The sequence below is a fragment of the Varanus komodoensis genome, unplaced genomic scaffold, assembly GCF_004798865.1.
Source record: "Varanus komodoensis strain SLA01 unplaced genomic scaffold, ASM479886v1 scaffold64, whole genome shotgun sequence".
Classification (NCBI taxonomy): domain Eukaryota; kingdom Metazoa; phylum Chordata; class Lepidosauria; order Squamata; family Varanidae; genus Varanus; species Varanus komodoensis.
The window spans coordinates 3,462,200-3,473,492 of NW_025336273.1; the positions used below are offsets into that span (position 1 = coordinate 3,462,200).

An 11,293-nucleotide genomic window follows, 5' to 3' on the forward strand; every position below is an offset into this window, starting at 1 on the left:
CCCACCCCATGGCAGCGAAAAGGGGCTCTGAGCGACCCACTGTCCTCCTGGCGTTGCCCCACGGCTGAAGGGGCTCGTTCCTCCCGGCAGAGAGGGCTGGAAGGGCTCGCTGGGACATGCTGGGTGGTCCCCTGCCACTTGGGCCACGGGGCCATCGGCCGTCGCCGTGCGGTGGATGGGGCTCCTGGTTCTCGCACACAGTTCGGGCCCCGGGGACGTGCAGCAGCTCCCCAAATCGGTCCAAGCTGCCGCCAACAGCAGCCAAAAGAGAAGGCCCCGGTGTGCCGGCGGCAGGTTGCGGCGCGCCCGGAATCCCGCGTCCCGGCTCTTTGAGGCCCCGGCCCCCAGCCAGGGAGGGGTGGGGGCGCCACAGGGGTCCTGCGGCAGCCCCCCGAACGCTCTGCTCCACTGCGGCCTGTCACACGCGGCTCGTCCCATCTGCTCCGACCGACCGTGCTCAGGCCTCTGGTCTGACCCAGCACAGCTCTGCTCGGCTTCTGCAGCCATGCTGTGAACCAGCTCCTGGGGGGCGCTGCACCATGGCTACACGAACGAGCCTCGGAGAAGATGCAGAAAGAGGCCCCCGAACCAACGGATTGGGTGCAAAGGAGGCCGGCACCTTTCCGGGCTTCTCCCCAGCCCTGCTCGTCCCTGCACCATGCAGTTCCCCTGCCTGCCCGCAGGTGGCACCGTGCGTCCCTCAGGGCTCCCCCAGCAGTGGAATCGACGCATCCGCCGGTCAAGCCGAAGAGGGACAGGCCAGGCCGGCCTTCCTCCCGCAGGGGGCAGCGCTGCACCCCGCCGAGCCGACCGCCCCGGTATCCAGCTGCAGACGCTTGTCCGTCCAGCACCTTCCTGGATGCCAGCGAGGAGACAGGACGGCGCCAGACAATGGTGCCGTGGTTCCCCAGGGCCGCAGGCTGCCCACCTTGGCCCGAAGCCGCGGCGGCGGTGCCACTCGGCCCCTGTGGGAGCTCTGGAGCGCCCTGCCCAGCCGTCCTCCAAGCGGGGGGCTGGTGGCAGAGGCCCGGCTGGGTGTCGCACCTCCGACCTCGGGGCTCACGACCCGGCTGCGAGGAGTCGAGAAAGAGATGCCTTCACGGGGAGAGGTGGGGCCGGAAAGTGCGGGGCCGGATCATCATGGTGACCTTCTTGAGGGAATAGTAATCCGTGTCCTTCCAGGAGTACCACACGATGCCATCGGGCCCCAGGGACTTGCGGTTTTTCAGGGAGTACCGGCCACCCTGTGGGGGTGAGCAGGTACAGGAAGCAAGAGGTCAGGCTGAGAAGCCGGTCCTCCTCTTGGAGTATGCTGGCTTGCCTCTCCCGGCTCTAACCATTATCCCACACCACTGGGGAATGTGAGGAATTGCTGCAGATGTGTAGGGAAAGGTGGCCCGTGAGCCGCTGCCCTCGGGGCAAAAGGGTGGCCGGCCAGTGCTTGCGGGGTGGTCCCGAGGGGCGCAGGGCTGCCTCTGGCCACCTCTTTGATCGGCCCCTGCCAGCAGCAAAAAGAGGCGCAGAGCCCCGAAAGAGTGGAACAGGCTGTATCGCTTTGGGAGCAGCTTGGACCGTTCTGCCAGGAGAGTGCTGCAGAGCTGCACAACAGGGAGAAAAGCTCTGGCCCGGCCTGATCCCTGGGATCTGTGGGAAGCCAGGACCGGATGCTCGGAATGGGCCGAAAGGGCCACCGGGACTTTGGCCAGATGGTCCAAGTGGACCGTGCCACTGACTTCACCAAACGTCCAGCCGGCCCAGGACCCTGCGGTGCCACCAGAGCCCGCTTGGGAACCTGAGAGGAGCCTGGGCCCATCTTGCCAAGACTGCCAACATGGGCTGGCAGCAGCTTCCAGGCACGGGTTTTCCAGCCCTGCCTGGGATGCCGCAGGGGACCGGGCCTGCAACCTGCTCCATGCTCTCTCTCTCTCTCTCTCATTCTCTCTCTCTCTCTCACACACACACACACTCCCAACAACCGCCTCCGCCATCGCCCAGCGTTCTACCACCTCTTTCTTCTGCTCACCAGGAGTCCCAGAGCCAGGTGCCTTTGGCAGCCCCCCCCTCAACTGGCCCAGTCGCCCCACAGGGAGCCACCCGCCCCTGTGCTCTGCCCATGCGGGGCAGCACCGTCCGCCAACCGGCCCCCCCCGGGGTGCCGCCGTCAGCCTGCCGGGGTTGCCCTTTGCCCAGGACTGGAGGAAGCAGAGCGGGGCACTCCTGGCGAGCGGCAGAGCGGGGCCCCGGGTTCAGCCGGGGGCAGGCCTGGCTCCGGGGCCTTGCCGGGCCATGCGGGGGCAGTGGAGTGAGCGGGCTGCAGTGGGGCAGGGCCAGCGGGGCAGGGCGGCCAAGCCGCAGCCGGACTTACTGTGTAATACACGCCGTTGAGGTTGGAGAAGAAGCACTGGTGGTACCACCAGCCCCCGTGGGAGATGCTCGCGCAGACGTTCCCCGAGTCGGGCGTGCTGAAGCTCCTCCTGTTGTGGTACCAGGCGAAGGAGTCCTCCACCGTCCCGCTGAAGCCTTCCACGTGCAGGCGGTAATAATTCACCTCGTCCTCGATGCTGCAAGGCAGGCAGGCAGGAGATGCGGGGAGCCTCTGAGGACGGGGCTCCGGAGCGCGCCCCTCCGAGCCGGCACCACTTCCCGGCTGATGTGCGTCGGGGGACGGACGGGCAGAACGCCCCTGCTCCCAGCTTCTCGTGGCCGAACTTCTAATCTGGCCGGGGCAGGGCTGCTTCGTACGTGTGGCACCTCCGGGGCCACTACAGCCACGGGGCCAGATGCTGGCGCCGGCAGAGGAAGATCTGAGCAGGAACCGGGCCAAGCGGCCGGGCAGAGGGTCTTCCTGGAAGCGGCATCCACTGCCGAGCTTGTGCGGGTGGGCCTCCTCTGGAAGTCGCCATCGTCTGGCAACCCTTCACGGGGCACGGCCGTCTCGGGGGTGGCACCCACTTGGTGGAAGTGCCAGCGGCAGCACGTCCGATGCACCCGCTTAAGAAAGCTGCAAGGGGAGGCCTCGTGGGCACGCATTTCACCCTGGCCTGCCCTGCCTGCCAGCGCCACCCTGCCTCTTGCTTTTTAATGCTCCAATCCCTCATTTCAGGGCACCTCCAGGGCCCCTCCCCCAGGCGGGTGAGCCACTTAATGAAGAACCTTGCATGCAAATTATGCCAGCGAGGTGCTGCGGGGAGGGGGGCATGAATGCTGTCATGGGGATTGGCAAGGAGGGAGGGCCTCCCCACTCCTGCTCCCCCCCCCCCGGCCCTTGGAGAGGCAGCTGCATGAGCTGCGGGGGGTGGGGGGGGGGCGGGGTTGGGCAAGCCGTGATCTTTGGTGTCCCTGCTCCAAAAACTCCTCTGCCCTACAACTGGAAGCGAAGGGACCAGCCCCAACTGCTTGGATTTTAAATCTTTTGAACCGAGACCTCTCGTATTGTCTAAATGTTTTAGCTATGAATCATGTGTATAGTTTATACTGTAAACCACATTCAAATGTCTTTTTTTAAAAGATACTGCCAAAAGCTCCCTAAATGGATAACACAACAACTGCAAAATTTCCAGGTCCCCAAACCTCCTCTGGGGGGAGACATGTGCCTTGCTCAATGTTCTCTCAGCTGGGAAAGGGAGGCCTGGAAGGGGGCTTGGGCAATGGGCTCGAAGAATTCATGCTGATGCGGGAGAGCGGACTTCAGGCAAAGGGAAGCCGGTGGAGGATGCTGGCTGCTGCCAGGGAACCTCCTGCTCCTCGCTTCTGTGTTAATTGGACAGCGATGGAGTGCCCTGAAGCACACAGGCCAGGATCTGAACTCACAGCCAGCAACTCACAGCAGGAGCTTTAGTTCGCTCTGCTGAAAGCTGCTTCGGTGATGGGAAAGCTGCCCCAGAGGGAAGTTCTAAACGGAAGCCAAGCCCGCATGGAGCAGGGGCTGGACTAGATGACCTCCAAGAGCCCACGGCCTCAAGGCTCCGCACCCACCTGAAGAGCTGATAGAAAGCATGCTTGTGCTTGTTGTTCCAGTCTTCCAGGTCGATGCGAAGCGAATAGTCGCCCTGGCTGGTGATTTTGTGGATGTTCTCGTTGCCCATCCAGAATTCCCCGTTCAAGTCCCCAAAGCCTTCTTTGTACTCCGCCCACGTCCGGTTGAAGTCGACTGTGCCGTCCAGCCGCTGTTGGATGACAGTCCAGCCTCCGCCTGCCAAAGGCCAGGGGCTGCAGTTACAGCCTATGTGGATCCCCCCGCCCCAAAATCCTCTGGGCCGGAAACATGCCCAGCCAAGGGCCCGAGATGGTGCGGGAGTCCGCTTCTCTGCCTCCGTGGCACGGAGGGAAGCTGAGCGAGCTAGAAGGCAGGACGAGGAGGGACTGATCCTGACGGGCCATTAGAAAGGGTGTTTCCCCCTTCCCAGAGCGGGACGGACCAGCCTGCTCTCTCAGGAGGCACGGAATGTGGCTCCCGGGGGCCCAGGGGACGACCAGCCCCCTCGTCACCTCGTGCCGCCCCTTGTGCTCAGCCCAGGAGCCCGGCTGGCTGCTTTGGAGCCAGTGGGTACCCGCAAGCAGCCTCGCCGGAAGGGGGAAGCGGAAGGGGGAAGCTTCGTATGGGGACTGGGGGAACGGAGCCCGGCCCCCCTTCCGCAGCCTGGTGGCCCCAGAGTGCTGGGCCACAACCCCCATCATTCCCAGTGGGGGGAGCCACATTTTGGAGCCGCTCTCGGCAGGAGGCCTCTCCGCGGGAGACGCAGCGGGGACTGGCAGACCAGCGGCTGAGCCCCGTGGCCCCCCGGAGGTACCTTCCACGGCCATCTCGCAGAGCACCTCGATGGGCAGCCCCTCCGCCGACAGCATGATGCTGTAGATGCCGGACCGCCGGGCCCCGTTGTAGTAGAGGGAGGCGCAGTCGATGGGGCACTCCTTAGCGTGCTTGGCGTCTGCGGGCAAGCCATGGATCAGCCCCGGGCGGCGCAGGCCACGCGCACGGGCAGGGGGCGCTCCGCCCAACCTGCCCCGCGCCCCCTGGCCTGGCTCGGCCCCAGGCGCCCTGCACGGCCCGCTTCTGGGGCCCCGGGGAGCCTGGCTGCCTCGGCCGTCATCCAGGGCGAGCCAGAGCCGCAGCGGGCCGGCACGGAGCCCGGGCCAGCTTAAAGGGTTGTGGGCCAGGGCCGTGCCCGTCCCTCGCCCTGCGTCAGGGACTCAGCCTGGATTCGGGCTAGTGGGTGAAGCCTTTGCCGCTGATCCGCATCCCCGGAGCAGAGCGCGCAAAGGGGGCCGTTGACCCGGCCGCTGTCACAGCACAAAGCCCTTGGCGGAAGGGGGTGTGGTGGGAGGCAGGCTGGCGGATTAGGAGGGCCGGCTCGCTCGGTGGGAGGGCTGGCGAGTGGCCAGGAAGACAGGGACCAAGAAAGCCCGGCCCCACCCCCCCAGGGTGAGGGGGGCCCGGGGCGAGCACGTCTGCTTTTCAGGATTTCAGATACGTGCAAACCATCGTTTGGGCCCACATCAGGCGCAGAAGAGGCTTCCCAGCACCGCTGCCTTTTCGAAGCCGCTTGTCCCCACACGCTCTGCCTCACAACTTGGAGAGCTGGCGAGGGGAAGGGCAGGTGCTCGGTGGCTCTCCGGATTCGCTCCGCAGGGGTGCGGAGGAGGGGGCCACATCTGCCAGTGGGACGACACTGAAAGCTTGACGTGCGCAAGAGAGGCTGCAGCGCCTTCCCGCTGTCGTGTGCGCACGCTCGGATGAGATTCCCAGGCGGCATGAGAGACGAGAGCTCTGGTGGGAATGGCAGCTCGGACTCGGACTCGGAGGAGGGGGAGTGGAGGGCTGACCCAGCGCGGCTCAGAGGCCTCGCTCTCGGATCAAGGCGCTTCAAGGAAGCCCCTGAGCCCCCTCCCACTCCCACTCCTGATGGCGGTGGAGGGGTTCTCGGGGGGGGGAGAACTCCCACCATAGGAGACGTGGGCGCGAGGGCCCATCAACCCCCTCCCCCCCGGCTGGACCAATGAGGGGCTCAAAGGGAAGGGCGTTAGTGCATCCACGTCCATAGCACCCCCCCTCCAGAGACCAGCTCAGAAGGGGTCATAAGCAGAGCTTTTGGGGGGGGCAGAGCGAGGGGTCTGCATTCCCCCGGGGTGCATGTTTCGAGGGTTGTGAATAGGCTGTCTCTGCATGGCAGAAAGACCCTTCCAAGCACTGCTGACGTGCCCGTCTCATCTGGGAGGAGGCGCCGGCTCGTGCCACCCACGTCACTGCGGGGGGGGGCTGAGGCGGGGGGGGCCACCTGGGTAGTGCATCTCCCGCTGCAGCCGCATCTCGGCCGGGATCAGGCAGCCCGGGTTGTGGCGCACCCACTCCACCAGCAGCGAGATGTTGTGCATCCGGGCGCGCATGTCGTACAGGAGCGTGGCCTGCACGTGCTGCAGGGCGCTGGCCTCATGGTAGTGCTGCTCCAGGTCCTGCACCCGCTGCTCCACCGTCGCGTTGCGGCTGGCCTTCTCCTCGTGCTGCACGGGAGGAAGAGGGGGGGGCTGGGCAGGGCAGCGGACAGCGAGAGGCGGGGGGCTCCCAGCCATGCTTCCTCAGTCCCCCGGGGACACCTGCCCGCCTGCACCCGTGCGATCGGCCCTGCGTGCCTGCCGTGCGGGGAAGCTGTCCGTGGCAAACACGCACGCGCCCCAGGACACCCTCGCGGCGTGGCCACCTGCACCGCTGGGAGACCGGCAGGAAGGAAGTTTACGGGCCGAGAGGGCCCGGCGCCTGCAGGAACGGCTGCAGGGAAGTCAGCGCCTGGTTTTAGGCCGTCTGGCCCCCGCAGCTCCTGCTCGAGGCGAGGGCAGACCCCGCCGGGCAGGGGCTGCGATCCTCGGCTCTTGTGCCAAGAACGGCGTTCGGACAGGGGGGTGCCTAGCGGCAAAGAAATAAAGGGAAAACCCACAACAGAGGGGTTGCCTCTTTGGTACATGCCCCAAAGGGGAACGCTCACAAAGACGGGGCACGATCCGGCAGGGATGCTTTCTGCGCTCTAACAAGCAGGATGCCTCACTTGGGACCATCCTCCCCGTGGGGCTTGTGCAGGAGAACCGCCCGTTAATGGATTACACGCAAGAGATTTGTGTCGTGCCAGGAGGTCCGCCTGCCTCCACCCTGCGGTCCTTGCAGGCACGCCGGACGCACCTGCCTCTGCCCCAGCTGGCTTTCCTGGGCAAAAGCAGCACCACGGCGCCCTTCATGTGTTGCGGGGGGGGGGTCTGCCAGAGATGCTCCCCGCAGCAGCCCATGGCCAGATGCATCCTCCTTGCTCACACCGGACTTGCTGGGGCTTTGACGCGTCCAGCTCCGTGAGGATGACGCACGCCGGCTGCGGCTTTGCACAGCCAGGAAGTCTCCGTAATTCAATTCTGAGCACAGTCCTTTGGCCGGGATTGATAACAGGGAGCCTTAATTACAGGGAAAGAACGTTTCCTCCATGGGGGCAGCTGCTCGAGACATCCTCAAACCTAAAGCAACCCCGATCTCATTCTGGATTGGTGGGGGAGGCGAGTGCCTCTCTTCGTTCCCCCTCTCCAATCCCCAGAGCATTAAACAGTGTGTGGGAAGGAGGTCCTCTCCTCCAGGAATGAGCTGCACCTGCATGGCTCACTGCGGAAGGGCACAATCCAATGGGCAGACCACGATCCCATCATTCCCAGCCTTCTGGGGATTCCGTGGGACTTTTTCCTGTTTGAGAATGTTTAGGATTGCACCCTGCATCCTCCAGAGATAACTTCAGCAGGTGAGGCTCTGACCCAGGGACATCTGTCTGTCTGTCTGTCTACCGATCTATTACATTTCTATACTGCCCCACAGCCCACAGGCTCAAGGGGTGGGTTACAAATGTCAAAGTCAGATATACAAGTCACAAAGTACTCATATTAAATAAACAATAAGACAGGGCAACAACCGCAGCAGAGATAGTAATTTAACCCCTCGGCACAGCAGCAAGTCATAAAACAATATTTGAAATGAGCATAAGAAGATGTCCCTATTAAAATAACTGGAAAATAAAAGGGTTTTCAGCTGCCATTGAAAACACAGAAACAGAGCGAGTCAGAAGGGGCCTCCCGGGCGATCTAGTCTGACCCGGCTCTGCTCACGACATGCCCACCATGTGCACGTCCAGCCTGTCCTTGAACACCCGCACCGATGGGGCCTCAAAGGCCTCCCATGGGAGCCCATTCCACACCCTGGGGGTCCTGACTGTCAAGAAGTGCTTCCTGGCATCCAAACTGAACCTTGGCTCCCTGAGCTTTGCTCCGTTGAAGCGTGTCCTGCCTTCCTCTGCAGGGGAGAACAGGTCCCTACCCACCTCCCTGTGACTCCCCCTCACATGCCTGTATGTCGCCAACAGACCCCCTCTGAGTTTCCTCTTCTCCAGGCTGAAGAGACCCAGTTCCCTCCATCTCTCCTCAAATGGCATCCCCTGCAAACCGGCCACCAACCTTGTGGCCCTACGCTGCACCGACTCTAACCCAGGTGGCAAGCATGGTGCCAGGCAGGCCTCTCTGGGGAGCATGTTCCAGAGACGGGGAGCCACTACCGAGAGGGCTCTTCTCCTGGTTGTCACCCCCTTACTTCTTTGCGGAAGGAGGTTCCTGAGAAGGACCTCGTCAGGTGGTCTTAAGGGTCGGGTAAGAACATACGGGATAAGGCGCTCCTTCAGATAACGCAGCCCCAAAGCATTTAGGGCTCTACCTGTTAGAACAAGCACCCTGAATTGGGCCCGGAGCTCAACTGGCAGCCAGTGCAGCTGAAGGAGGACTGGCGTGATGTCATCTCGGGGACCAGAGCCCACCAACAGCTGCGTGGCCCCATTTTGAATCAGCTGAAGTCCCAGGACCGCTTCCAAGGGCAGCCCCACCTAGAGGGTGTTGCAGTAGTCCAGGCAGGAGGTTATCCGGACGTGGATAATAGTGCCCGGGCTCTGCCCATCCAGAGAGGGACGGAGCTGAGAAACCCACCTGAGCTGACAGGAGAGGCTCCGTGCCACCGAGTCCACCTGAGAGTCCAGGGACAATTCTGGGGGGAGGAGCACCCCAAAGGACAAGCCCTGTCCTTTTGGGGTGGGGGCAACCCTGTCCTGGACAGGTTGAAAGCCAACCTGTTGATTTTCCAATCCAACATGTCCAATCCACTTGCACAGGTTTAGCATCTGGGTGTTTTTTAGTGGCTCCAGAATGGCAAACTGGCACCGATTTTTTCATCTATTATTTTATTTACTTTTTATATTTGCATCCTGCCCTTTTTCCTTCGAGGAACTCGAGGCAGCTCATATAACCCTCCCTTTCCTCCCTATTCTCAGAACAGCCCTGCGAGGTAGGTAGGGCAGAGGGTCGGCAACTGGCCCAGGGTCACCCAGGGAGTGTCAGGGCTGAGCGGAGACTTGAACCCGGCTCTTCCAGGTCCCTAGTCTTGCGCTCTCCCCGCTGCATCACACTGGGTCCCAGTATCTTGAGATCTTGCCCACTTGAGAGTATGAACATATATTGATATGTAATGTATTAACCCACCCTTTAGTTAAAAGGAAAGTGATGGGTCAGGGAACCGAAAGAGCGCTCTTCCCAAAGTATTGCTTATTTAGGGCAGTGATGCCAACATCTGGATTCTGCAGAGCCTGGAGCTGAGAGGCAGAGCAGTGTAGCGGTTAAAGCAGCCTTCACCATGTACTGGATTGCAACTCCCATCATTCCCAGCCAGCACGGCATGATGGGAGGTACATTCGAGGCTGATGCAGGACTGGGGGACTAGGAGCACCGGAGAAACCGGGCTCCCAGCCCGGCTCAGCCACGGAGCTGCCGAGGCGCTGCTGATCCGGCTGCAGAGCCGCTCTGAGCCCGCTCTGGGGAGAGGGGCCTCGCACCCAGAGCCGCTCGGAGGAAGGCTGGGGCACGGAGCATGGCCAGTACGGCCTGCAACACGATGTTGCAGCGTGACGTGCCACGGCTGGGCCCCAGCTCCCCACTGCGGTCGCCTGCTCTCCACCGGCCCCACTGTCCCAGCCCTGCAGCAGGCACCGGCCCCAGCACTGGCCTTGGGGCGGTGCCAGGAGCGCAACCGACCCGGGGGGGCGCTCACAGGACACCCCCCTCCCGGCCTGGCATTTGCTTTGGATTCCCTCTCTCTCTGTTCAGGGCTTTTTGAGGGATCTTGGCCCTAAAGGAGTCCCCTTTGCAAAAGGGTGGTTTGGTCCTGGGACGGGAGGGCTCTGGCTCCCCTGAGGAAGACTTGGCAGAAGGAGCCAAGCAGGGAAGGCGGGTGGTGAAGCCTTTTGCAGGAGCCAAAGGCCAGCTGGGCGGGGGTGGTCCCTGGGCCTGGGTCACACGGGGCCTGGGGCAGCAGGGCGGTGGGGCAGATTCCGGGGGCCTGGGGCGCCACCCCGAGGGCAGCGTGCGCCTGTGGCCGCCGAGCCTTTTCCGGGCGCAGCCCCCCGCCCCGGCCCAGCCTCACCTGCAGCTCCAGAACCTTGATGCGGTGCCGGTGGTTGCGCAGCTCCTCCTGCAGCTCAGAGATGAGCTCCCGCAGCTCCAGGATCTGCTGCTTCCGCTCCTCGTTCTCGTGCAGCCAGTAGGAGACCTCGTCCGTGCAGCGGAACATGTCCGGGCAGCGCTGCTCGTCCAGCTGTGGCAGCGTGGCCGTGATCCTGCAGCGCCCGTCGGGCAGCACCTGGTTGCTGTACTCCCCGCACTGGATCAGGCCGGGGCTCCCTGGGCGGGCTTCGTCCCCCGGGGCCGCCAGGGGCCTCTGCAGGGAGCGGCAGCCTAGCAGTGCCAGGAGGAGGGCGCCCCACGCCGCCGCTCGGCCGGGTCCCAGAAGCAGCGAGCGCGGCCCCGAGCGAGCCATCCCGGGGGAGTCCGCTCAGCACTGGCCGCAGACGTCAAGGGGGCTCGCCCTGGCAGCAGCCGGCTGCCAGGAGGATCCGTGGAGTGGTCGGGGAGGCAGCTGAGCCCGGGACCATCCAGAAGACGCCCCCAGAGGGTGGTCCGGTGAGCGGCCGGCGCCCCGCGCCCCTCCCGCTGCGCTCCTCTCTGTCACCGCGCCCCGCATGAAATAAGACTGGCCCAATCCCGATCCGGGGGCCCTGCTCATGACCTCTTGGGTGCGGCTCGCTCAGAACACTCTGGGGTTCCTCGGCGCCTGCAGGACGGCCTGCCACGGAGGGTGGTTTCGTGGAGGGGGGCCCCTGGGGACGCAGGCCCGGGAGGCTTCTGTGGCAGCAGGTTCCGGGGCTGGCGGCGATTCCCCCGGCACGTGGGCTGCCGATGA

At 63.9% G+C, this 11,293-nt stretch overlaps 1 protein-coding gene across 1 annotated transcript; it reads right to left on the reverse strand.

Annotated features, from left to right (window-relative positions):
• Positions 1 to 1,097: 1,097 nt before the first annotated feature.
• Positions 1,098 to 10,870, reverse strand: LOC123033613 (angiopoietin-related protein 7-like). Its single transcript, XM_044450304.1, has 6 exons — positions 10,478 to 10,870; positions 6,276 to 6,498; positions 4,791 to 4,928; positions 3,976 to 4,192; positions 2,366 to 2,561; positions 1,098 to 1,244 (listed from the first exon to the last, which is right to left on the reverse strand). The coding sequence occupies exons 1-6, from the start codon at positions 10,868 to 10,870 to the stop codon at positions 1,098 to 1,100; spliced, it is 1,314 nt and encodes a 437-aa protein (XP_044306239.1).
• Between the last annotated feature and the right edge of the window lie 423 nt (positions 10,871 to 11,293).